The sequence below is a fragment of the Theobroma cacao genome, chromosome 3, assembly GCF_053813885.1.
Source record: "Theobroma cacao isolate CCN51 chromosome 3, ASM5381388v1, whole genome shotgun sequence".
Classification (NCBI taxonomy): domain Eukaryota; kingdom Viridiplantae; phylum Streptophyta; class Magnoliopsida; order Malvales; family Malvaceae; genus Theobroma; species Theobroma cacao.
Window position 1 is genome coordinate 45,609,826 of NC_142641.1, and position 27,531 is coordinate 45,637,356.

The 27,531-nt window shown below is 34.4% G+C and overlaps 3 protein-coding genes, 1 long non-coding RNA gene, 1 other non-coding gene and 1 pseudogene across 7 annotated transcripts; 5 read left to right on the forward strand and 1 right to left on the reverse strand.

Moving 5' to 3' along the window:
- The first annotated feature begins 1,608 nt into the window (after positions 1-1,608).
- LOC18606738 (cellulose synthase-like protein G3) lies at positions 1,609-5,408 on the forward strand. Its single transcript, XM_088804307.1, has 6 exons — positions 1,609-2,253; positions 3,315-3,464; positions 3,573-3,698; positions 3,797-4,240; positions 4,327-4,674; positions 4,769-5,408. The coding sequence occupies exons 1-6, from the start codon at positions 1,639-1,641 to the stop codon at positions 5,312-5,314; spliced, it is 2,229 nt and encodes a 742-aa protein (XP_088660433.1). The 5' UTR covers positions 1,609-1,638; the 3' UTR covers positions 5,315-5,408.
- Positions 3,182-3,263, forward strand: TRNAS-UGA (transfer RNA serine (anticodon UGA)). Its single transcript has one exon. It is a non-coding gene; the product is annotated as a tRNA-Ser (tRNA).
- A 135-nt stretch (positions 5,409-5,543) lies between the features above and the next one.
- LOC18606739 (cellulose synthase-like protein G3) lies at positions 5,544-10,131 on the forward strand. 2 transcript variants are annotated; one of them, XM_088804306.1, is made up of 7 exons: positions 5,544-5,667; positions 6,115-6,488; positions 7,955-8,104; positions 8,230-8,355; positions 8,460-8,906; positions 8,999-9,346; positions 9,446-10,131. In XM_088804306.1, the coding sequence occupies exons 2-7, from the start codon at positions 6,132-6,134 to the stop codon at positions 9,992-9,994; spliced, it is 1,977 nt and encodes a 658-aa protein (XP_088660432.1). In that variant the 5' UTR covers positions 5,544-5,667; positions 6,115-6,131; the 3' UTR covers positions 9,995-10,131. The 2 variants fall into 2 exon arrangements, with proteins under 2 accessions (XP_088660432.1, XP_017973133.2); XM_018117644.2 differs by lacking the exon at positions 5,544-5,667 and having other exon boundaries at positions 5,877-6,488.
- Positions 10,132-11,189: 1,058 nt separating this feature from the next.
- Positions 11,190-17,441, forward strand: LOC108661195 (cellulose synthase-like protein G3; annotated as a pseudogene). The gene is made up of 7 exons (XR_016025187.1): positions 11,190-11,339; positions 11,465-11,590; positions 11,695-12,142; positions 12,235-12,502; positions 13,794-13,871; positions 13,948-14,435; positions 16,977-17,441. The product of XR_016025187.1 is annotated as a cellulose synthase-like protein G3 (transcript).
- A 4,182-nt stretch (positions 17,442-21,623) lies between these two features.
- On the reverse strand, positions 21,624-22,642 carry LOC148763869 (uncharacterized). The gene is made up of 2 exons (XR_016025188.1): positions 22,485-22,642; positions 21,624-22,310 (listed from the first exon to the last, which is right to left on the reverse strand). It is a non-coding gene; the product is annotated as an uncharacterized LOC148763869 (long non-coding RNA).
- LOC18606740 (cellulose synthase-like protein G3) lies at positions 21,719-25,937 on the forward strand. The gene is made up of 6 exons (XM_018117643.2): positions 21,719-22,330; positions 23,748-23,897; positions 24,023-24,148; positions 24,253-24,699; positions 24,792-25,139; positions 25,236-25,937. Exons 1-6 carry the CDS (start codon positions 21,719-21,721, stop codon positions 25,785-25,787), a joined length of 2,235 nt encoding a protein of 744 aa, XP_017973132.2. The 3' UTR covers positions 25,788-25,937.
- The last annotated feature ends 1,594 nt before the right edge of the window (positions 25,938-27,531 follow it).

The following is a 27,531-nucleotide window of genomic DNA, read 5'->3' on the forward strand; positions in this document are numbered from 1 at the left end:
ATCACACCTCATCATCCTAATGCCTACAAGTTAATTTAGAGGGTTTGAAAATTAAGGTATCATAGATTTTGCAATAAGCGGAAAAATCCATTGATATTGAAAGATAGGAAGAAGTCATCAACTAATGACAAGAAATAGAGAAAAATATCTTCCATCCCCTGATGGATTATATGAGATTCCTTAGTCTAATTCTATATGTTACGAGTATGACCAAGTCAAATTGCAGAAAATGGGGGTATTGCGATTAGAACCCTACAAACTCGCTGGCATATAAAATAGGAGATGAGACAGAAACTTGGAAGTCTTGGACCACTAATTACAAAGGCAATGATAGATACTACAAGATATTCTTACCTAACTCTTGAAACTTATCAATGGCTGCTCGAATATATAAGCACGAAAGAATAATCAAAGCATCTTATATATTTATTCTGGTGTTGTTACTATGAATGCTCAGGAATCAGTCAGGGGATCTCATTCTAAAGTCTTTGTTTCCCTTAATTCCTGATGCACATATATGTCGATCAATATACATAGAAAATTCAATGACAAGTTTTGAGAGGCCAATCTTTAAAAACCCATTTTGGATTTTTCTGTGATAAACATCTGGTGTGATCTGAACCTCTTGTTCATCCTTCATTCAATTTGGGTGACATTGGGTTGTAATATGTGATACCAAAGCACTCGATGATTACAAGTGTAGAAATAAGAATCCATGAATCTTTAATCGTCTTTGTTCTGTTACTTGTTGATTAATAGATATATATGTCACACATGCAGGTCTTAGTCAAGTGTCCTGAGCTTTTATGAAATTGGGGAAGTATGGTCCGTGGGAGGCAAAGCCATCAATATATTGTTGGTGCCATTGCTGTTAATTATGATTATTACAAATCTGTAAATGGGGAATCATGATCATTTTTCACCTGACTTGGTAATATCTCAGTTACTAAACGAAAACCATAGACCTCAAATTCAATAATTTGAAGCATGCATATATAAATATCTTATGTGTCGATTTGTCATGAACTCTACATCAATAAGAGATAACATGAATTTTGGACTTATAAGTAAGGATTTTTTGTTCACGTTTGTGTTTTGAATTGAAAATGTAAATACGTAACAAGTGATATCAGAATCAATCTAAGTATTATTCGCTAATATGAAATACCTATAAAAGATACCAAAATTGAGGTAGATTCTTTTTTTTTTATAGGGGTGAAATAGTTAGAATAACGAGGGTGTTATGGAGTTGTGTAAGATAAAATGTTACAATCTTACATTAATATTCACTTGATAAGTATATCTTTTGGATTGAAAATGTAAGTACTTAATAGATTAGCTAAATTTGTAAGAATCTCAAATTATAAAACAAATTTACCTTTCTTTCTTATTCACTTGAAAAAAATTCTTAAATTTTTAGATTTTTTGTGTCGAATTGGACAGAAATTAACGTGTATAAGCAATAGCATGTTAACAAATATCAAGGAGTAATTAGAGAACTCAATGGAGTCGTGTTCTTGTTTCCGACAAAGACTTCCACAAGCGTGTGGTTCATGTACTAGCATTCATCCATTTTCACTGCTTGGTTTATAAATAACACTGCCCCAGTTTAAATTTCAAACCCGCAAGCCAACAAACATGGAAGGACACCATCTGAGAGGTTGCAGCACCGCCTACTCCGCCCATGCTTTTCCACTTCACACGCTTAAGCCCTCAAGCCGAGCGGGCTTAAACCGTGTGTTCGCGGCAGTTTACACGTGTGCCATCTTAGCTCTGTTCTATCGCCATGCACAAACACTCCTCTACTCCAAAACCCTAGTTTCTTTCTACGTAACCCTAACGTTGTTCATCTCCGATCTTATCCTCGCCTTCATGTGGGCCAACGGACAGGCTTTCCGCATGCGTCCTGTTTACCGTAAGGAATACCCTGAAAACATCGAAAAGGCCATGAAAACAAGTGATTTTCCAGCCTTAGACGTGTTCATATGCACGGCTGATCCTTGGAAGGAGCCGCCAATGCGAGTGGTGAACACGGCCTTGTCGGTGATGGCTTATGATTATCCAACGGAGAAGATTTCGGTCTATGTATCAGACGATGGAGGATCGGCATTGACTCTCTTTGCTTTCATGGAAGCTGCTAAGTTTGCTGCCCACTGGTTACCCTTTTGTAGGAAGAACAATATATTGGAGAGGAGCCCGGATGAATATTTTGCATCCAATTATTCAAGGACCCCTGAAACTGAGAAGATTAAGGTAAAATCCATTCCTAAAACCATTTAATTAACTAGCTAATAACTATTTACCATCTTTAATTTCTTTATTTTCTAATCTTAATCGCAATTACAAGTTGAAATAAAAAAAATTACCTGAAAAATTAAGTATGTTTAAGATCATTAGCTAAAAATTGTTCTGCTTGACTGTCCGATAACTTTAAAATGTTAGATCACTAGATTTAATTAATTCATTTTGAAAAGACTGATCTCTATATTTAAAATATAATCTTTGTAGTTACACAATTATAAAAGATATTGTGTCACGATACATGGGTTCAAGTCATACAACCTCATCGGACGACTAACTTATCAACCTTGTAGGCTGTAGAAATTAAAGCCACCTTATCCACGACTGAGGTTCCAATCAAACTCTTTGGATTCTGCGAGCACTCAAGCAATTAATATTTGTTTTGTAGAAAATATTCAAAATTCATACAAAATCCTAGGGATTTTTTAATTTTTCAAGTCAAAAAAGGGCAGAGGGAAATCGTCATTTCTCCGTAAATGCTGGAAATTTTGTCCAAGGTGGTAGTAGGACAAATAACGTTGATGTAATGACTAATCAATTGGCGGCCTGTCTGGTTTATATATGGAGTGGAGACGACAAAGATAAAGATGGTGACATCGATTTGTACCAACTGTGTCCAAAGGGCGGCTGAGAGTGGCGTTGGCTACGTATACAACAACCCATCCAAATCAAAGCCTATCCCAAATAATTCTAATTAATTTAATTACTAGGATTTTAATTTTTAAGTAGCTGCAATTATTACAAGTATATATATATATATATATTGAAGGTTCTATGTGCAAGATCGATCGTAGATGGATAGCATAACACTCTAAACTAATCTTTAGATTTACAGAAATTGTACATCCATAATCAAAAAAGAATAGCTTATGAACATAAGGTCGATATGTCCGAGTGGTTAAGGAGACAGACTTGAAATCTGTTGGGCACCGCCCGCGCAGGTTCGAACCCTGCTGTCGACGCGAACCTGTTCTTTTTGGACTTTCAATTTTGAATCTTAATGTTTGCTGCAGATGATATACGAGAGCATGAAAGTGAGAGTGGAACACGTTGTTGAAACAGGTAAGGTTGGTGAGGAATACATAACCAGCTATCAGGACCGTCACGCTATTAGTAAATGGACAGATGAATTCACCCGTCAAAATCACCCTACTGTGATTCAGGTTTTGCAACACAAATACCTTTCCTGAGCTTCTCTTTGAGCTCAAAAGTAATCACTGTCAAACAACTGATCATTTTCTATAACGTTACAATTGTGTTATAATAATCAGGTTTTACTGGAGCAAAACAAAGACAAAGACGTTGCAGGCCATTGGTTGCCAAACCTGGTTTATGTTTCCAGGCAGAAGAGCAAGACATCGCCTCACCATTTCAAAGCTGGTGCCCTTAATGTCCTGGTATATGCTCTCACAAAATATTTAAAGTTTACCATTAATTATGTTTATCTTCTTCTTCTTCTTCTCTAAATAGTCAATCCTGTGTTTCTAATTTAAAGGTCCGAGTATCGGCTGCCATGACCAATGCACCACTAATCTTAACCTTAGATTGTGACATGTATTCGAATGATCCGGAAACACCTATCCGTGTCCTGTGTTATGCGTTAGACCCTAAGATTCAGAACAAATTGGCTTACATTCAGTTCCCTCAAGAATTCCATGGGCTCAATAAGAGTGACATTTATGCTTGTGAGCATAAACATTTGTTTAAACTTAATCCTATCGGCTTTGATGGTCTATCCGGCCCTAATTATGTGGGAACTGGCTGCTTCTTTCGCCGGCGAGCTTTCTTCGGTGGCCCATCAACTTTGGTTCCACCTGAAATCAAGGAACTAAGCCCGGATTGTGTTGTAAACAAACCCATCACGGTTCAATCAGTTCTTGCACTGGCACACCATGTTGCAGGATGCAACTATGAAGACCAGACCAAATGGGGCTCTAAGGTAAACTCATTTAATTAACTAATCCATCATTTTGGCTGATAAAAGCCTATTATAGTTGTATTTATGTGGAAAAATCATCTGTGCAGATCGGATTTAGGTATGGGTCACTGGTGGAGGACTATTACACAGGTTTCCGGTTGCAATGTGAAGGATGGATGTCCATATTCTGCTACCCTGAAAGGGCTGCATTTCTGGGAGATGTACCCTTCAACCTGCTTGATGCTCTTGGCCAGAACAAGAGGTGGGCAATCGGCCTCCTTGAAGTGGCTTTTTCAAGATACAGTACTATAACTTATGGTGTCAAAGCTATGGGGCTCTTGATGGGGCTAGGTTATTCATACTATGCATTCTGGCCCGCTTTGTCAATTCCAATCACTACATATGCCTTTCTCCCTCAGCTTGCTCTCCATAGTGGAGTCAGTATCTTCCCAAAGGTACATATGCTTCCTTATAGTAGCTTCAAACAACAGGATACTAATCTTTGCCATGGAATTGATTGAACGTAAAAGAAGTTGCTTAATTTTTCAGGTGTCAGAACCATGGTTTTTCCTTTACATGTTCCTGTTCCTTGGAGCATATGGGCAAGATTGCTTAGACTTTGTCTTAGGCGGGGGAACAATCCAAAGATGGTGGAGCAATCAGAGAATGTGGATGATAAGAGGACTTTCATGTTACTTGTTTGGACTAACTGAGTTCTTTCTCAAGTCCATTGGCATTTCCACTCAGGGTTTCAATGTGACCAGCAAGGTAATCGACGATGAGCAGAGCAAAAGATATGACCAAGGGCGTTTTGAGTTTGGGGTACCATCACCCATGTTTGTAACACTAACAATGGCAGCAATAATTAACCTATTCTCATTCATCTGTGGGCTGATCAAATTCCTCAATGGCAGTAATAAGGAAGGGCTTTTTATGCATTTGTTCCTAACAGGGTCCATTGTGATGAATTGCCTGCCAATCTACCAAGCCGTGGCTTTGAGGAGTGACAAAGGAAAAATGCCCATTAGAACTACTATTACCGCAACATTTCTGGCATCAGCTCTTTATGCAGTATCTTCTAGCATTCTCAAGTGATGATGCTAGCAAAGGAACACTGTTTTCTTGTGTTTCCTTTAACTATGATGCTCTTTCCGTCACAAGAGATTAAAGTTTCAGGATTTGATAGTTATCCATATATAGTAACTATGCCTATCACTATTTTACAAATCCTAAACAGAACTTTTCCCAGTTTTTATACAATCTTTTTCAGTCTTTTCAGAATCAAATTAAGTTGAAACATTCAAAAATAAGAACAAATTGTACTGTATGGGAGGCTTATGATCAGTTCTTATCAAGCGACTCTGTCGTTCAAAAGGCTCTTGGAAGGCGAATGGCGTGGTGCTGCAACTGCCAATAGGCGCATGAACTTTCGAAAGCAAACTTTCAAGGCAGGTGGATTAATGGCATGCCCACACAATTCATTCCCCCGTTCGGTCTCCCTCTCAGATGATGACAAATACTATTGACATTAAATAATTGTGATTTGAACTTCAACAATATTTATATTTTATAAATAATCTAGAACTTTGATTATTACCGTATACTAAATGCAAGAGAACTCATAGATTGATCACATCCATCGATATAGCCAAGAACTATGGACGGCCGAGGTCTAAGAGCACGACGCACTACCCATGCTCCTCCTCTCCACAAGTTTGAACCCCTCAGGCGCACGGCCTTGAACCGCCTCTTTGCGGCGGTTTACGCCTGTGCTATTATAGCTTTACTCTATCGCCATGCACAAACACTTCTATACCCAGCAACCAGCTTACTCTCTTTCTCTTTGAGCCTCTCCTTGCTCATCTCTGATCTCGTTCTTGCCTTCATGTGGACAGGCGCACAAGCTTTCCGAATGTGCCCAATTCGTCGCAAGGAGTTTCCCGAAAACCTCAGAAAAATCATCAAGGAAGAAGATTTCCCAGGGTTGGACGTGTTCATATGCACGGCTGATCCTTACAAGGAGCCACCGATGAATGTGGTGAACACAGCCCTCTCGTTGATGGCTTATGATTATCCAACAGAGAAGATTTCGGTCTATGTATCGGACGATGGAGGATCAGCCTTCACTCTCTTTGCTTTCATGGAGGCCGCTAAGTTTGCCAGTCACTGGTTACCATTTTGCAGGGAGCATAATATGATGGAAAGGAGCCCTGAAGTGTATTTTGCATCTACTTATCATTCCTGGAGCCCTGAGATTGAGAAGATTAAGGTATTAATTCACTCAAACATGCACTCTCTTCTGTATTTTCTCTAAACAAATTGAAAAAACCAATTTCATAAGTTACTACTCTTTTCAATTCCATGCCTAAGTAATTTTATACAAAATTATATGGATAATTAATTTAATTTGGGTGTTCACTTAATTATGATAACAGTTGATAGACTAATAAGTTTGATCCAAATTAAATTTCCATATCAACAAAAACAAAAGGTCAGGTTGGTAATCTTTTTTAAACAAATTATATAAAAATATATTACCATGAGCAATGTGTTGGAATATTCATCATGGTTTTTCTAAAGGTGCTAATACTAAATATATTATACTATAGTAATTATTGGAAGACAGCAAGGGAATCTAGGGTCCCATTGGCGCAATAGAAAATTATCAATCATGGTATTTAGTTCTTGACCGATGTGGGTTGTCCCCATTCACCAAAAAAAGCCCGATACTAGAGAGGAGATAAATCTTAATTGGTATTCACATAAATCTTTTTGGTCTGGTTACTTTATAGTTCAGATTTGTGATAAAATTGATTAATATAATATATATATATATATATATATATATATATATATATATATATATATTGTGTGTGTGTGTAAGAGAGATATATTAACTTTAACCCAAAACCTAAAACCCTGTACATATATTTATTGCAACTTATCTCGTATGTGTAGCTTTGGTCCATAGACGACAAAACTCAATAATTTAGATTAGCTACGACAGGTGTTTGCCAGTCAATCCGGCCATATTCAGACAAAGAAACCTTTATAAATCAGCCCTTCATACCCACTAACTTTATCATGTTATCATTTTAGTGGACATCATTTGTTTTAGTCAATTCAACACTCCAATTAAAGGTTAAGATTTGTCTTAAACTTGACCCCTAAACCATATGTATCTAGACAATTAATGAACCTGTGCATGAATCCAAAGAAACCTGAAGTAAGGCGGTAAGAATATTAGTCATCATTTCAACTGTACAAGAAATAGATAACAAGGCACATCTTTGAAAGCTTTTTATTCTAACTTAATTTCTTGAAGAACAAAAGAGATAGAGCTTGATCACGAGGCTTCTTTTGTGCTTGCATAGGTCAAGTCTCAGAGGTCGGTACATTTATTGTTTTGGCTTCTAATATGACACATGCACATAAATATAAATATATATATATATATATATATATATATATATATATATATTGCTTTCTATATTTATTAATTAGGCTTTGCGGCTGCATGTTACTATAAGCCTTTTTGTGGTGTTTTCTGACAATTGCCACAATCTTTTATAAAGTTGCAATTATGAATCAGCAAAATTACTATATATCCACTTGCTTTCGGTATGCTAAAATCAATTCATCAGCAATTTGATCTTATTTAGAAATATTCGGGTGATGTTCAAAGTAAGAGATGCTTCAAGATAATACCGCTTCTGGATACTAATCTTATTGCAGATGATGTACAAGACTATGAAAGTGAAGGTAGAACACATTGTTGATAAAGGGGAAATTAGTGACGAATACATTGTAGACAATGAATATCGAGAAGCTTTTAGTAAATGGACCGATGGGTTTACTCGTATGGATCATCCTGCTGTTGTTCAGGTGATTTACATTCAAGATTAGAGCTATAATCAATCATAAATTAAATTATTCAGGAGAAATAAAAGTACTATCTAGTACCTACTTTGACAAGGTCAATTTACTGGTGGCACATGAACTATGAGCAGGTTATCTTAGATAAGAGCAAAGATAGGGACGTTTTAGGCAATTTCTTGCCAAATCTCATTTATGTCTCGAGACAGAAAAGTAAGACTTCTCCTCACCACTTTAAAGCTGGAGCTCTGAATGTTCTGGTATGAGTTAAATGATCTAATGACTTATTCTGGTATCTTATCCAATTGATTAGTTTTTATTTTATGCTTTCTAATTCTCTCTTAAAATTTGGAATGTTCGGAAGTTACGAGTATCAGCTGTTATGACCAATGCGCCATTAATCTTGACCCAAGACTGTGACATGTACTCGAATGATCCTCAAACTCCTCTCCGGGTGCTATGTTATCTATTAGACCCTGCACTTCAATCAAAATTGGCTTACATTCAATTTCCCCAACGATTTCATGGCCTTAACCAAACTGACATCTATGCTTCTGAGTATAAACGAGAGTTTCAAATTAATACTATGGGTTTAGATGGGCTAATAGGTCCAGGTTATATGGGATCAGGTTGCTTCTTTCGCCGACGAGCTTTTTTCGGCGGCCCATCAACTTTGGTGCAGCCGGAAATCCCTGAACTCAGCCCAGACCATGTGGTAGACAAGCCCATTAATTCTCGAGAAATTTTGTCATTGGCACACAATGTAGCAGGTTGCGACTATGAGAACCAAACCGAACATTGGGGCTTCAAGGTAAGCTCACCAGTCATTCTCCAGAACACTGTCTATCAAAAAGCTTTAAATTACAATCAATATGTTAAGATTGTTTCTTGATATGTATGCAGAATGGGTTTAGATATGGATCTTTGGTTGAGGACTTTTACACAGGATATCGGCTTCAGTGTGAAGGATGGAAGAGCTTATTCTGCCATCCTGAGAGGGCTGCATTTTTAGGGGATGTGCCAATTACCCTTTTAGATTTACTTAGTCAATGCAAGAGATGGTGCATCGGCCTTTTAGAAGTGACCTTTTCCAAATTTAACACTCTCATCTTCGGTTCTCGTTCTATGGGCCTTTTGATGGGATTAGCTTATTCTCACTATGCATTTTGGCCTATCTGGTGCATTCCGGTCACCCTTTATTCTTTCGTCCCCCAATTAGCTTTGCTTAACAAAGTCAGCATCTTCCCAAAGGTATGAGCATTGATGAAATTATATGATTATTTATTTGAATTTAGTCTATTAATTTGTTGAAGCCAAAAATGAAAGCAAGAAAAAAAAATCGTGTTACAGGTATCAGAACCATGGTGTTTCTTATATGTTTTTCTTTTCCTCGGCGCTTATGGGCAAGATTTACTTGACTTTGTCCTAGCTAGAGGCACTGTCCAAAGGTGGTGGAATGCTCAAAGGATGTGGATGATAAGGGCGCTTTCATGTTACTTGTTCAGTTCAGTTGAGTACCTGCTCAAGTCCTTAAGGATTTCCACTCATGCTTTTAGCCTAACAAGCAAGGTGCTTGATGATGAACAAAGTAAGAGATATGGCCAAGGCATCTTTGAGTTCGGAGTCCCCTCCCCCTTGTTTGTGCCATTGACAATGGCAGCAATAATCAACTTATTGTCATTCGCATGGGGATTGACCGAGTTTTGGGATAATGGCAACAAAGAAGGCCTCGCTTTGCAGATGGTATTAGCAGGATTCATTGTTTTGAATTGCTTGCCAATTTATGGAGCCATTGCCTTGAGGAGTGACAAAGGAAAAATGCCCACCCAAATTATAGTCATTTCAACATTTCTGTCTGTGGCTCTTTATACTTTCGCTTATCTCATTCTCAAGCAATAACTCTAATTAGGCAAGCTTTTTTTTTTTTTTTTGAATCAAATAATTAGAATCCTTGCTTTATATTTCTCCTCTAATGTTTGCTTTATATACAATATTTAAAAAAAAAGATTGAAGGTAATCATATATCTAGTTGCTCACTTCCTGTCTTTCACTTTCATCTTGCTTTCATTTGCTAGTAACCCCAAAAAGTATGATCTGTCTCTTATTTCTCATCATTAATGTTTGGCTTCGCCTTGAGATATACAACCATTGATCAGTGCAAATTGCAAAGCGGTTCACATGGACACATTTTTGAGACACTCTATTTCGTTTTCATTTCCCAGTAATCATTTAGGTGAAATATATCTCATCAATTTAGAAAGTCAGCAGAGCAGATATCATTGATATATTAAATCAATTACAAAAATTTGTGAAAAATATCATTTTCATAACTTGATTTTAAAAATAATCATTAAAATAAAATTAATTATTTTCTCTTTGCTTTCACACATATAAAGTGTAATATGCTGAATAAAATCAATTAGTACAGTTATTCAGACAAAGAAACCTTTATAAATCAGCCCTTCATACCCATTAACTTTATCATGCTATCATTTCAGTGGACAGCCTTTGTTTTAGTCAATTCAACACTCTAATTAAAGATTAAGATTTGTCTTAAACTTGACGCCTAAGCCATATGTATCTAGACAATTAATGAACCTGTGCATGAATCCAAAGAAACCTGAAGTAAAGCGGTAACAATGTTGGTCATCATTTCAACAATACAAGAAATAGATAACAAGGCACATCTTTCAAAGCTTTTTATTCTAACTTAATTTCTTAAAGAACCAAAGAGATGGAACTTAATCACAAGGCTTCTTCTGTGCTTGCATAGGTCAAGTCCCATATGTCATACATTTATTGTTTTGGCTTACATACATAAATAAATAAATAAATATATATTGCTTTATATATTTATTAATTAGGCTTTGCGGCTGTATGTTCCTATAAGCTTTTTTTTGGTGTTTTTTGATAATTGCCACAATCATTTATAAAGTTACAATTATGGATCAGCAAAATTACTACATATCCACTTGCTCTTGGTATGCTAAAATCAATTCATCAGCAATTTTATCCTATTTAGAAACATTCGAGTGATGTTCAAAGTAAGAGATGCTTCAGGATAATACCACTTCTAATACTAATCTTATTGTAGATGATGTACGAGATTATGAAAGTGAAGGTAGAACACATTGTTGATAAAGGGGAAATTAGTGATGAATACATTGTAGACAATGCATATAGAGAAGCTTGTAGTAAATGGACTGACGGGTTTACTCGTATGGATCATCCTACTGTCGCTCAAGTGATTTACGTTAAAGATTAGAGCTATAATCAATCATAAATTAAATTATTCAGGAGAAATAAAAGTATTAGCTAGTACCTACTTTGACAAAGTCAATTTACTGGTGCCACATGAACTGTGAGTAGGTTATCTTAGATAAGAGCAAAGACAAAGATGTTTCAGGCAATTTCTTGCCAAATCTCATTTATGTCTCACGATAGAAAAGCAAGACTTCTCCTCACCACTTCAAAGCTGGAGCTCTAAATGTTCTGGTATGGGTTAGATGATCTAACGACTTATTCTGGTATCTTATCCAATTGATTAGTTTTTATATTATGCTTTCTAATTCTCTCTTAAAATTTGGAATGTTTGGTAGTTACGAGTATCAGCTGTTATGACCAATGCGCCATTAATCTTGACCCAAGACTGTGACATGTACTCGAATGATCCTCAAACTCCTATCCGAGTGTTATGTTATCTATTAAACCCTGCACTTCAATCAAAATTGGCATACATTTAATTTCCACAACGATTTCATGGCCTCAACCAAACTGACATCTATGCTTCTGAGTATAAACACTTGTTCCAAATTAATCCTATGGGTTTTGATGGGATAATGGGTTCAAATTATGTGGGATCCGGCTGCTTCTTTTGTCGACGAGCTTTCTTCGGTGGCCCATCAACTTTGGTGCCTCGGAAATCCCTGAACTCAGCCCAGACCATGTGGTAGACAAGCCCATTAATTCTCAAAAAAAAATTTCATTGGCACACAATGTAGCAAGTTGCGACTATGAGAACCAAACTGAACATTGGGGCTCCAAGGTAAGCTCATCAATCACTCTCCAGAACAATGTCTATCAAAAAGCTTTAAATTACAACCAATACGTTAAGATTGTTTCTTAATATGTATGCAAAATGGGTTTAGATATGGATCTTTGGTTGAAAACTTTTACACAGGATATCGACTTCAATGTGAAGGATGGAAGAGCTTATTCTGTCATCCTGAAAGGGCAGCATTTTTAGGGGATGTGCCAATTACCCTTTTAGATTTACTTAGTCAATGCAAGAGATGGTGCATCAGCCTTTTAGAAGTGACCTTCTCCAAATATAACACTCTCATCTTCGGTTCTCGTTCTATGGGCATTGTGATGGGATTAGCTTATTCTCACTATGCATTCTGGCCTATTATTCTTTTTAATTTGGTTATGATTTATTAGTTTTTATATTTCTTTTGTAAGATTAAAAGTGATTGGGCTTAATTTTGAAAAGTAAGATGTTAAAAGATCTAAAATCTGCTTGCATATGCTTTAGTATTTTGGCCATATCTTGAGTTACAGAACTCCAAATGATACAATTCATGGATCAGTGGAAAGCTAAGAGACAGAGATACAACTTTCATGAAGATCACTTTGCCCAGTTCTGCTTTGAAGATAGAGAAAATTGCATCTGAAAATATATAGACATACTGTACCGGGAATGAAAATTTGTAAAGATTGACAATTGAATTTTGGGCCTCTTATTATACTTTTAAGCCCAATTAAACCCTAGGACAGCTTAAGGAACTTTAGGTTAAGTTTATTAGTATAAATAAGATTTGTTTAATAACATTAGGGGAACTTTTGAGAGATTCAAGAAAATGAAAGTTGAGGTTGAAACTTAGAGATCAAGACGACAAATATTGTTTTGTTTTATTCTTTAGCTTTTATCGTTCTTGATATTTTCAATGGTTGAATTTTATACAATGTTATTTTATTTTGCGATTATGAGTAGCTAAATTTCTTTTTCTAAGATTGCAATTGAACTCACATGTAGTCTAAAATTTTTAATCTCTATCTTATTTATTTTAATGGGATTTGAATTGTTTATTCCAATTTGTTCTTAATGCTTTTTGCTTGGCCACCAATTAAATTGATTTAGGAACCTAAACAAACTTGGAAAAGGGAGTTTAGAGTAGACTAAAATTTGGATAGCATATGATCATATTAATTAATTTGCATATAGGATAGGGATATACTTATAGGCTATATGTAGCCAGATTAGAACCTGAACTTAATGAGTCTGTTTTAATTTCAATTCACATAGGGATATAGTATTTTGATTAAAATATATATTTTTATAGGACGAGTCGGGAGACCCTTATAAATAATTGAGGACTCTAGGTTAGCAATTCAACCCGTTGAAATAAGTTAAGGAAGAGAGGTAAGATTTAGATAAAGTGTGAGGGATATTGTAATCCTAGGCTTGTTTGATTTGATATTGTCTAAAGTTATTATTATTTTGATTTTTCTTGTTGGTTTTACTTTTAGTTAATTAGTTTTAGTTAATTAATTAATTTTGATTATTTTGATAAGATTAAATTGTTCTAATTTTAGTACTTAGTAAAGTTTTAAATCAATTCTCTGTGGGATCGATACTCTGCTTGCTAATATACTATCTATTCAATATGTATACTTGCATAGTAGGATTTTAACTGACAATTGGTGCATCCCGATCACCTATTATTCTTTCCTCCCCCAGCTAGCTCTGCTCAACAAAGTCAGCATCTTCCCAAAGGTATGAGCATTGATGAACTGTACATGATTATTTATTTGAATTCAATCTATTCACTGAAGCCAGAAATGAAAGAAAGAAAAAAAAATTCGTTTTGTCGGTATCAGAACCATGGTGTTTCTTATATGTTTTTCTTTTCCTCGGCGCTTATGGACAAGATTTTCTTGACTTTGTCCTAACTAGAGCCACTGTCCGAAGGTGGTGGAATGCTTAAAGGATGTGGATGATAAGGGGGGTTTCATGTTTCTTGTTCAGTTCAGTTGAGTACCTGCTCAAGTCTTAATGGATTTCCACTCATGGTTTTAGCCTAACAAGCAAGGTGCTTGATGATGAACAAAGCAAGAGATACGACCAAGGCATTTTTGAGTTTAGAGTCCCTTCCCCCTTATTTGTGCTATTGACAATGGCAGTAATAATCAACTTATTCTCATTCGCATGGGGACTGACAGAGTTTTGGGGTAATGGCAGCAACAAGGAAGGCCTCACTTTCCAGATGGTATTAGCAGGGTTCATTGTTTTGAATTGCTTGCCAATTTATGGAGCCATTGCCTTAAGGAGTGACAAAGGAAAAATGCACACCCAAATTACAGTCATCTCAACATTTCTGTCTGTGGCTCTTTATATTTCCGCTTATCTCATTCTCAAGCAATAACTCTAATTAGGCTAGCTTCTTTTTTTTTTCTCTCTTTTCTGGATCAAATAATTAGAATCCTTACTTTATATTTCTCCTCTAATCTTTGCTTTATATGAAAATATTTAAAAAAAAATATTGAACGTAATCATATATCTAGTTGCTCACTTCCTGTCTTTCACTTTCATTTGCTAGTAACCCCAAAAAACATGATCTGTCTCTCATTTCTCATCGTTAATGCCTAGCTCCACCTTTAGATATACAACCACTGATCAATGCAAATTCCAAAGTGGTTCACATGGACACGCTATTGAGACACTCTATTTCTTTTTTCATTTCCTATTTATCAATATATCTCATCAATTTAGAAAGTCAACAAGCAGATATCACTGATATACTAAATCAATTACAAAAAATTGTGAAAAATATCAATTTCATAACTTGATTTTAAAAATAATCAGCAAAATAAAATTAACAATTTTTAGTCATATTTAGCTATGATTTGACAAAAATAACTTGAAATCATTTCAAATAAATTACACCATCCATCACAATTTTTCTTCATTTTCATCTCTACTTTCGATTTTTCTCTTTTACCGTCCAACTTTCTTTAATTTTATCAATTTCTCTCTTCAAATGAAATTTTTTTCTATTTTTAGTTAAAATAGGTGTTTTACATAAGGAAAATTGTGTTTTGATTTATCAAAACATGTTAGAAACATTTTAATCGATGTCAAATTATAAAAAAAATTAAAAAAAGTTGAAAGGATTGGAAGTTTTGATTCGTAAGTAATAATAACATTTCAGGCATTAAAGTGTAACAATTTTTTTTTAAATATGGCTTATTATAATAATATTTTTTCAAAATAGCGTGTAATAATAACATTTTTTCAACATAGTGTGTAACATGTTTTTGTGCATGACGTATAACAATAATATTTTTTTTCAACATGGCGTGTAACAACTTTTTTTAACCATGACGTGTAACATGTTTTTATACATGATGTGTAATAACAATATTTTTTTACATGACGTGTAATAATAATATTTTTTTTCATCATGGAGTGTAATAACTTTTTTTAACCATGACGTGTAACATGTTTTTGCACATAAAGTGTAACAATAACACTTTTCAACATGATATATAACATCATGTGCATGGTGTGTAACATCATGTGCATGGTGTGTAACATTATGTGCATGCCATGTAACATCATGTGCATAGTGTGTAACATGACGAGCAACGTGTTTTTGTACATAGCGTGTAACGTCATTTGCATAATGTGTAACATTATGTGCACTTGATACCAAGAGGTTTAATTAAGAATGACTTGTAACAATAACACTTTTCAACATAGTCTATAACATCATGTGCATGGTGTGTAACATGATTTTGTACATGGAGTGTAACGTCATGTACATAACATGTAATATCATGTGCATTTGATATAAAGAGGTTTTATTAAGGTTAATTTTATCCCATTTGATTAAAAACAGTTAAATATATTTTTGAAAACATCTTATTTTTTAGAGTTATTTTTTAAAATATCTTATAAGGATTATTTTTTAAAATACTCCAACAAACTGTGTAGTACCACTTACAGTCTTAATATAGGATATGGAATTCATATCTATTTCGTAATTTTTTTATTAACAAAAAATATGGTATACCACTTTATTCATTACTAATTTCCATGTGATCAATTGCACCAGCCATTACCTCATTGCCCAGCACTTACAAAGACAAAGCCTCCAGCTGCCCAATACCATAATCACCCATAGAAATGGAGGCTCTAGGTAGGAGAGGGCACTACACTAGCGCCCTGGCACCCACCGATGCCCCTCATCCTTTTCACACGGTTGAACACCTCCGACACATGGTCGTGAACCGCGTGTTTGCGGCAGTTTACACATGCGCCATCCTTGCTCTACTCTACCGCCATGTACGAACTCTATTTCTCCATTCCACAACCTTGATCTCTTTCTTCATAACCCTCTCTTTGCTTTTCTCTGATCTTGTTCTTGCCTTTATGTGGGGAGCTTCACAAGCTTTCCGTATGTACCAATTCGTCACAAACAAAGCCCGGAGAACCTGAAAAAGAGTGTGAAGGAGCAAGATTTTTCAGGGTTGGACGTGTTCATATGCACGGCTGACCCTCACAAGGAGCCGCCAATGAGTGTGGTGAACATAGCTTTGTCGTTGACGGCTTATGATTATCCAATGGAGAAGATTTCGATCTATGTATCGGACGATGGAGGATCACCTTTGACTCTCTTTGCTTTCATGGAGGCTGCTAAGTTTGCAAGTCACTGGTTACCATTCTGCAGGGAGAATGACATTATGGACAGGAACCCGGATGTTTACTTTGCGTCAGGCCATTCTGGCAGCTCTAAGGAAGAAAACATTAAGGTAAAACCACTTTCAACAATAGCTCAAAATTTGGAGGTGTGTAATTTAATCATTTTAATTTTTAAATTAAAATGCCTATTAGAACTACTATTACAGCAACATTTCTGGCATCAGCTCTTTATGCAGTAGCTTCTATCATTCTCAAGTGATGTTGCTAGCACAGGAACACCGTTTTTTTGTGTTTCCTTTTATGATGCTTTTTCTGTCACAAGAGACTAAAGTTTCAGGATTTGATAGTTATCCATATATAGTAACTATGCCTACCACTATTTTACAAATCCTAAATAGAACTTTTCCCAGTTTTTATACAATTTTTTTCAGTCTTTTCAGAATCAAATTAAGTTGAAACATTAAAAAATAAGAACAAATAGCACTGGATGAGAGGGTTATGATCAGTTCTTATCAAGCGAGTCTGTCGTTCAAAAAGCTCTTGAAAAGCGAATGGCGTGGTGCAGCAATTGCAAAGAGGCGCACGAACTTTCGAAAGCAAACTTTCAAGGCAACTGGATTAATCGTATGCCCACACAGTTCATTCCCCCGTTCGATCTCCCTCTCAGATGATGACAGTGAAAATACTACTGACATTAAGTAATTGTGATTTGAACTTCAACAAAATTTATATTTTATAAATAATCTAGATATTTTGAAAATTTGTCGCTAATGAAATTAAATTTTTTATAAAAAAAGAAAATTATATAAAATTAAAATTATTTTCGTTCGAATCTCATGTAGTACTTCCACGTAGGGGTGAGTAAAATTAAATCAGACCAATTATTCACCTAAATCAAATAAAATCGACTAAAAAACTAAATTAAATTTTTATATATTTTTTAATAAATATAACATTATATATTATTTTTAAATTTACATAAAATATAATATACATTTAACATTTTCACTTCTTCTTTTTTATTTTTTGAATTCTTAGTTTTTTAATTCTTTTTTGTTTATACATTTTAAAGATATCAAAGATTGGGATTGTGGATTCTATTTTTGTTGTTGACTATTGATGAGTGAAAAAGTTAAAAATTCATTCTTCACACTTCAATTGAGGTGAATGTTAACTTTGATAACTTTTTACATAATTATTCATTTTTAATCATCTTTTACTATGTAAGTGAATGTGAAGAACCAAGTCATGAAGACGATTCAAGTTGATAATTTACGATGGTTAATGGTCTTGTGTTAGATAGTTTTATTTTGTGGATATTAATTTTATTATTTTTTTACCTTTGTAGGACCAGGAAAGGATACTAGTGTTCTTGTTACCAGTCTGTATTGTGATGGTCAAGACTGACTACCAATCGGTCCTCTACTCTCCTCTGTTAGTTTTTGGACTCCCTTTATGGAATGAATGACTTAATTTTCCAAAAAAAAATTATTTTTGACTTTTTGTTATGTTGAATCTTAAATGTTAATTTGACAGTTTATGTAAAAAGTCATAATTATGTAAGTGAAGGAACAAATGTTATGTTTTTTTAATATTTAAATTATTTGTATATTTTATAATTATAAATAAAATTTATAAAAAAAATGATTAATTTTAATCTATTGGTTCAAAACTGAATCGACCTAATTAATTTAATATTTGATTAGTTTGGTCTTTCTTTATGTTTAATCGATTTTTGTCAATTTTTTAAAAACATTTGATCCATATGGTCTTTAAATATGACAGACTAAACTACCTAATTGCTCTCCCTGCTTTCACACATACAAAGCATATTATGCTGAATAGTTCTCCTTTGTATGGCCTATAAATTATAATAGAAGTGTGATTATTACCGTACACTAAATGCAAGAGAACTCATAGATTGATCACATTCATCTGTCATAACGTGCGGGGTCCGCGAACCCGACCATTGGATGTGGTAAAAAATTAAGAATCGCTACCAATCTTTTTTAAGTGTGATTAGGCAATTATTGACTCAATTCTAATCGACGAGGTCTTAAATTAAATTTAAGTCTGTCGAAAGAATTTTAAATTGATCTACGATTTTTTAGAACTAAGTTCGAGAGTACGATTATGCTCGAGGAAGAATTAGTACTTCCGTGACGTCTGTTCCACGAATGGTACCATTTGATTATAGATTATCCTATTGGAGTCTTAATTAATTCTTAAATTTATTATGTTTCCTTAATCATTATTCATTTATTTTATCCTTAATTAAAATATTTTTATTTGACTGTATGAGTATAGCATGAACATGAGGCATTCATGAAGTGTATAGCATAAAATTCAAATAATGTTAGACGAATAACCTTTTATTGAGGATATTTCTTGGATCCGCCCATCGTATTGGTGAGACCCGAGAACATCTTTTCACCTAGAGAATTATCTGAGAAATTTACCTTCCAAATTTGAAATATAAATCCCATTCTCAGGGTTATCGTACATGTTTTAGGAAAAATTATGTTTTATGAATGTAAACCTATTACAAGCAAGAGCCTTTTTATTAAAAATATTTCTCGAGCCCTTCTATTGTATTGGTAGGACTCAAGGATATCCTTTCACCTAATGAACTTTTCGAAAAAAACTCGCATTCTCAAGATTTTTCGAAAAAATCTCATCATCGGGACTAATACTCGTAAACATAAATACTTATATGCTATGACATGTACGATGCAATAATGATGCATACTATGCATATGAAATTCATTATTTTATTTTTAGGTCTTCATATGTCTTTTATTTTCCTTAAGACTTCCCCTTTTTTATTTCTTTTTATAAATATGTATATTATGAATTATATATGTTTCTATATTATTTAAGTGTACACCTGCTAAGACATCTTATTTCATAATTGTATATATTTTTTATTTGATGTTTTCCCTTTTTATTATATATTTTACTCCCCTTTTATTACGCCTATAAATTTATTGCATATATTTTACATAACCTAATATTTAACCTTTACACTTTAAATATGTCCATTATTATGAATTTGCATTATTGAATATTTCACTTCTTTTATTTATTATGAGTATCATTTTTATAATTTTATTTTTAACTCTTAACAACTTAAATGAGTATATGTTATCTATTATTTTATATATCATCCATTTTTATATTTATTATATTTATATTATATTTTGTCTAATTTATTGTATAATAATTTTTATTTATTTAAATTAAAAATCTCAAAATCTTAAAATCGAGCCCTCCCATCGTATTGATGAAGTCTTAATTCGGATTCAAAGCTTAGGGAAAATTCGTCCGGAATTGCGACTCCTCGCATTCCGGATGGATGTCCCATCATCGATATCGTTTATATATATTCCTATAGTTAATATTACGGTATTTTAAAAAAATTTAATTTTCTAAGGTTAATCCTCATACCTATCTTAGTATAATTATTTGACTAACTTTACCATTATTTTTATACTTAACATAAGATTCCTTTGGTATGCTTATTCGCTAAATGTATTTTATAATCTAATGTATATACATATTTCACATGCTCTTTTATATGTTTATTCAAGAATACCCCACTAGCAGCTCAATAATTTCCTATTTTACTTAATTTAATCTATATGTAAATTTTAACCTATCATTTCATTCATTTATATTTTTAATATATATCATTTATCTCCCTAACTCCATCACTATAAACATATTCCATTTAGCAATTTATTTTTTTCTGTTTTGCATATTTGCTTCATTTACCTAAGTTTAAATATCTTTAATAAATATTCTCCTACATTTAAATTTATCTCTGCCTTATATATACCTTTTGTTATATCATTTATATTTATATATATATATATATATTTATATCCCTTTATTTGCATTACTGTCTTAAATCTAAAAATAATATCTAAGGATTTTAAAACATTATGCTATAGTAATCTAAAACTAACCCTAAATGATTAAACAATAATCCTAAGGACAACTAAGATGAATCAACCCAAACCACAAAAGAGTCAAGGGAAATAATAAATAGTTTACCTTCTGGGCTAAGCTGACCCAAAATCAAAGGCCCACTCCAATAAGTTGGCTTCTCTACGGCCCCCCAAAGTGTGCCGCCTATGGAAGGAAGGGAAAGATCTGCTCCTTTGGCAACCATGCGACGTCATTTAAGAACCCTCACTCTAACTCTATAAGCTATTTGTCTTTCCTGTCGTCACTGTTCTCCTTTCTCTTCTCTCTCTACAAACCGGTTACTTCCTCCTTCCCTCTAAAAGCTTCTATTTTTCCCTTCAAACTCTCAACTCTTCACCGCCGAACCCCCAAAAATCGCCCTCTCTCCTTTGGCCGGCCAAATTGCACCAGATCCCCTCACCGCCGGCTACCCAAACCAGCTCTCCCCCTTCGTTAGCCTAAACCGGATCTCCTCACCGCCGCCCAAAGAAATCGAGCTCTCTCTTTCTCTGCCGGCTCCAAAAGATCAAACCCTCTTCTTGCCGGCTATCCGACCAGATCTCCCTAAAAAAATCAAACCTTTTCCCTCTAGAAAATACCCAAACCGAAAACACAAAAAAAACTAACCTCCTGCCTCTCCCATATTGTATATATATATTTTTATTTTTTTGACTATTGTTTGATTGTGGTTATGCCGGCTGCTAGATTTCTAGTCTAGTTTTCTAGGTTTTTTTTTTTTGCTGTAGGTTGTAGGGCTTTTCCTCACTGGTTACCCAGGTTTTTCATTCCGATTTTTCTTTAATGGTTGAGTACTGGGCTTGATTCAGATAACTAATAGAATAAATAACATAAAACTAAAATAAAACAAAATAAAATAAAATAAAATGAAATGAAATGTGAAAACAAAACATATAAAAATAGTGTCTACACCATCGATATAGCCAAGAACTATGGGCGGCCGAGGTCTAATAGCAGGGCGCACTGCCCATGCTCCTCCTCTTCACAAGTTTGAACCTCTCAGGCGCACGGCCTTGAACCGCCTCTTTGCGGCGGTTTACGCCTCTGCTATTATAGCTCTACTTTATCGCCATGCACAAACACTTATATACTCAGCAACCAGCTTACTCTCTTTCTCTTTGAGCCTCTCCTTGCTCATTTCTGATCTCGTTCTTGCCTTCATGTGGACCGGCGCACAAGCTTTCCGAGTGTGCCCAATTCGTCGCAAGGAGTTCCCCGAAAACCTCAGAAAAATCATCAAGGAAGAAGATTTCCCAGGGTTGGACGTGTTCATATGCACGGCTGATCCTTACAAGGAGCCACCGATGAATGTGGTGAACACAGCCCTCTCGTTGATGGCTTATGATTATCCAACAGAGAAGATTTCGGTCTATGTATCGGACGATGGAGGATCAGCCTTCACTCTCTTTGCTTTCATGGAGGCCGCTAAGTTTGCCAGTCACTGGTTACCATTTTGCAGGGAGCATAATATGATGGAAAGGAGCCCTGAAGTGTATTTTGCATCTACTGATCATTCCTGGAGCCCTGAGATTGAGAAGATTAAGGTATTAATTCACTCAAACATGCACTCTCTTCTGTATTTTCTCTAAACAAATTGAAAAAACCAATTTCATAAGTTACTACTCTTATCAATTCCATGCCTAAGTAATTTTATACAAAATTATATTGATAATTAATTTAATTTGGGTGTTCACTTACTTATGATAGTTGATAGACTAATAAGTTTGATCCAAATTAAATTTCCAACAAAAACAAAAGGTCAGGTTGGTATTCTTTTTTAAACAAATTATATAAAAATATATTAGCGTGATCAATGTGTTGGAATATTCATCATGGTTTTTCTAAAGGTCCTAATACTAAATATATTATACTATAGTAATTATTGGAAGTCGGAAAGGGGATCTAGGGTCCCATTGGTGCAATAGATAATTAATTATCAATCATGGTCTTTAGTTCTTTACCCACGTGGGTTGTCCCCATTCACCATAAAAAGCCATATACGAATCTTAGTTGGTATTCGCATAAATCTTTTTGGTCTGGTTACTTTATAATTCAGATTTGTGATAAAATTGATTAATATATAAATATATATTTATATATAGTGTGTGTAAGAGAGATAAATTAACTTTAACCCAAAACCTAAAACCCGATACAGATGTTTATTGCAACTTATCTCGTATATGTAGCTTTGGTCCATGGACGACAAAACTCAATAATTTAAATTAGTTGTGTCAGGCGTTTGTCCGTCAATCCGGTCATTTTCAGACAAAGAAACCTTTACAAATCAGCCCTTCATGCCCGCTAACTTTATCATGCTATCATTTCAGTGGTCAGCCTTTGTTTTTGTCAATTCAATACTCCAATTGAAGATTAGGATTTGTCTTAAACTTGACGCCTAAACCATATGTATCTAGACAATTAATGAACCTGTGCGTGAATCCAAAGAAACCTGAAGTAAGGCAGTAACAATATTAGTCATCATTTCAACTGTACAAGAAATAGATAACAAGGCACATCTTTGAAAGCTTTTTATTCTAACTTAATTTCTTGAAGAACAAAAGGGATAGAGCTTGATCACGAGGCTTCTTCTGTGCTTGCATAGGTCAAGTCTCAGAGGTCGGTACATTTATTGTTTTGGCTTCTAATATGACACATGCACATAAATATATATATATATATATATATATATATATATATATATATATATTGCTTTCTATATTTATTAATTAGGCTTTGCGGCTGCATGTTACTATAAGCCTTTTTTTGGTGTTTTCTGACAATTGCCACAATCTTTTATAAAGTTACAATTATGGATCAGCAAAATTACTATATATCCACTTGCTTTCGGTATGCTAAAATCAATTCATCAGTAATTTTATCTTATTTAGAAATATTCGGGTGATGTTCAAAGTAAGAGATGCTTCAAGATAATACCGCTTCTGGATACTAATCTTATTGCAGATGATGTACAAGACTATGAAAGTGAAGGTAGAACACATTGTTGATAAAGGGGAAATTAGTGACGAATACATTGTAGACAATGAATATCGAGAAGCTTTTAGTAAATGGACCGATGGGTTTACTCGTATGGATCATCCTACTGTCATTCAGGTGATTTACATTCAAGATTAGAGCTATAATCAATCATAAATTAAATTATTCAAGAGAAATAAAAGTACTATCTAGTACCTACTTTGACAAGGTCAATTTACTGGTGGCACATGAACTATGAGCAGGTTATCTTAGATAAGAGCAAAGATAGGGACGTTTTAGGCAATTTCTTGCCAAATCTCATTTATGTCTCGAGACAGAAAAGTAAGACTTCTCCTCACCACTTTAAAGCTGGAGCTCTGAATGTTCTGGTATGGGTTAGATGATCTAACGACTTATTCTGGTATCTTATCCAATTGATTAGTTTTTATATTATGCTTTCTAATTCTCTCTTAAAATTTGGAATGTTTGAAAGTTACGAGTATCAGCTATTATGACCAATGCGCCATTAATCTTGACCCAAGACTGTGACATGTACTCGAATGATCCTCAAACTCCTCTCCGAGTGCTATGTTATCTAACAGACCCTACACTTCAATCAAAATTGGCATACATTCAATTTCCCCAACGATTTCATGGCCTCAACCAAACTGACATCTATGCTTCTGAGTATAAACGCTTGTTCCAAATTAATCCTATGGGTTTTAATGGGCTAATGGGTCCAAATTATGTGGGATCCGGCTGCTTCTTTTGCCGACGAGCTTTCTTCGGTGGGCCATCAACTTTGGTGCCACCGAAAATCCCTGAACTCAACCCAGACCATGTGGTAGACAAGCCCATTAATTCTCAAAAAATTTTGTCATTGGCACACAATGTAGCAGGTTGCGATTATGAAAACCAAACTGAACATTGGGGGTCCAAAGTAAGCTCATTAGTCACTCTCTAGAACAATGTCTAGTAAAAAGCTTTAAATTACAACAAATATGTTAAGATTGTTTCTTGATATGTATGCAGAATGGGTTTAGATATGGATCTTTGGTTGAAGACTTTTACACAGGATATCGACTTCAGAGTGAAGGATGGAAAAGCTTATTCTGCCATCCCGAGAGGGCTGCATTTTTAGGGGATGTGCCAATTACCCTTTTAGATTTACTTAGTCAATGCAAGAGATGGTGCATTGGTCTTTTAGAAGTGACCTTCTCCAAATATAACACTCTCATCTTCGGTTCTCGTTCTATGGGCATTGTGATGGGATTAGCTTATTCTCACTATGCATTCTGGCCTATTTGGTGCATCCCGATCACCCTTTATTCTTTCCTCCCCCAGCTAGCTTTGCTCAATAAAGTCAGCATCTTTCCAAAGGTATGAGCATTGATGAACTGTACATGATTATTTATTTGAGTTCAATCTATTCACTGAAGCCAGAAATGAAAGAAAGAAAAAAAAATCGTGTTGCAGGTATCAGAACCATGGTGTTTCTTATATTTTTTTCTTTTCCTTGGCGCTTATGGGCAAGATTTCCTTGACTTTGTCCTAGCTGGAGGCACTGTTCGAAGGTGGTGGAATGCTCAAAGGATGTGGATGATAAGGGGGCTTTCATGTTTCTTGTTCAGTTCAGTTGAGTACCTGCTCAAGTCTTTAGGGATTTCCACTCATGGTTTTAGCCTAACAAGCAAGGTGCTTGATGATGAACAAAGCAAGAGATACGGCCAAAGCATTTTTGAGTTCAGAGTCCCTTCCCCCTTATTTGTGCCATTGACAATGGCAGCAATAATCAACTTATTCTCATTCGCATGGGGACTAACAGAGTTTTGGGATAATGGCAGCAACAAGGAAGGCCTCGCTTTGCAGATGGTATTAGCAGGGTTCATTGTTTTGAATTGCTTGCCAATTTATGGAGCCATTGCCTTGAGGAGTGACAAAGGAAAAATGCCCACCCAAATTACAGTCATCTCAACATTTCTGTCTGTGGCTCTTTATATTTTTGCTTATCTCATTCTCAAGCAATAACTCTAATTAGGCTAGCTTCTTTTTCTTCTTCTTCTTTCTTTTCTAGATCAAATAATTAGAATCCTTGCTTTATATTTCTCCTCTAATCTTTACTTTATATGAAAATATTTACAAAAAAAGGTTGAAAGTAATCACTTATCTAGTTGCTCACTTCCTGTCTCTCACTTTCACTTTTATTGAGACACTCTATTTCTTTTTCATTTCCTAGGAATCAATATATCTCATCAATTTAGAAAGTCAACAAGCAGATATCATTGATATACTAAATCAATTACAGAAAATTGTGAAAAATATCATTTTCATAACTTGATTTTAAAAATAATCAACAAAATAAAATTAATAATTTTTACTCATATTTAGCTATGATTTGACAAAAATAACTTAAAATAATTTCAAATAAATTAAACCATCCATCACAATTTTTCTTCATTTTCATCTCTACATTTGATTTTTCTCTCTCACTATCCAACTCTCTTTAAAGGAAATTTTTTTCTATTTTTAGTTAAAATATGTGTTTTGCATAAGGAAAATTGTGTTTTGATTTATCAAAACATGTTAGAAACATTTTAATCGGTGTCAAATCATAAAAAAAAATAAAGAAAGTTGAAAGGATTGAAAGTTTTGATTCGTAAGTAACAATAATATTTCAGGCATTAAAATGTAACAATTTTTTTTTTAAATATGACTTGTAATAATAATATTTTTTCAACATAGCGTGTAATAATAATTTTTTTTCAACATAGTGTGTAATATGTTTTTGTATATAACGTGTAACAACAATATTTTTTTTTCAACATGCCATATAACAACTTTTTTTAACCATGACATGTAACATATTTTTATACATGACGTGTAATAATAATATTTTTTTCATTATGGAGTGTAACAACTTTTTTTAACTATGACGTGTAACATTTTTTTACACATAAAATGTAAAAATAACACTTTTCAACATGATATATAACATCATGTGCATGGTGTGTAATATTATGTGCATAACGTGTAACATCATGTGCATAGTGTGTAACATGACGTGTAACATGTTTTTGTACATAACGTGTAACGTCATGTGCATAACGTGTAACATTATGTGTACTTGATATAAAGAGGTTTAATTAAGAATGACGTGTAACAACAACACTTTTCAACATAGTGTATAACATCATGTGCATGGTGTGTAACATATTTTTGTACATGGAGTGTAACGTCATGTACATAACATGTAATATCATGTGCATTTGATATAAAGAAGTTTTATTAAGGGTAATTTTAACCTACTTGATTAAAAACAGTTAAAATTATAAAAAAAAATTATTTTTGAAAACATCTTATCTTTGAGAGTTACTTTTAAAAATATCTTATGAGAATTATTTTTTAAAATACTCCAACAAACTGTGTAGTACCACTTACAGTCTTAATATAGGATATGGAATTCATATCTATTTCATAATTTTTTTATTAACAAAAAATATGGTGTACCACTTTATTCATTACAATTTCCATGTGATCAATTGCACTAGCCATTACCTTATTGCCCAGCACTTACAAAGACAAAGCCTCCAGCTGCCCAATACCATAATCACCCGTAGAAATGGAGGCTTTAGGTAGGAGAGGGCACTACACTAGCGCCCTGGCACCCACCGATGCCCCTCATCCTTTTCACACGGTTGAACACCTCCGACACATGGTCGTGAACCGCGTGTTTGCTGCAGTTTACACATGTGCCATCCTGGCTCTACTCTAC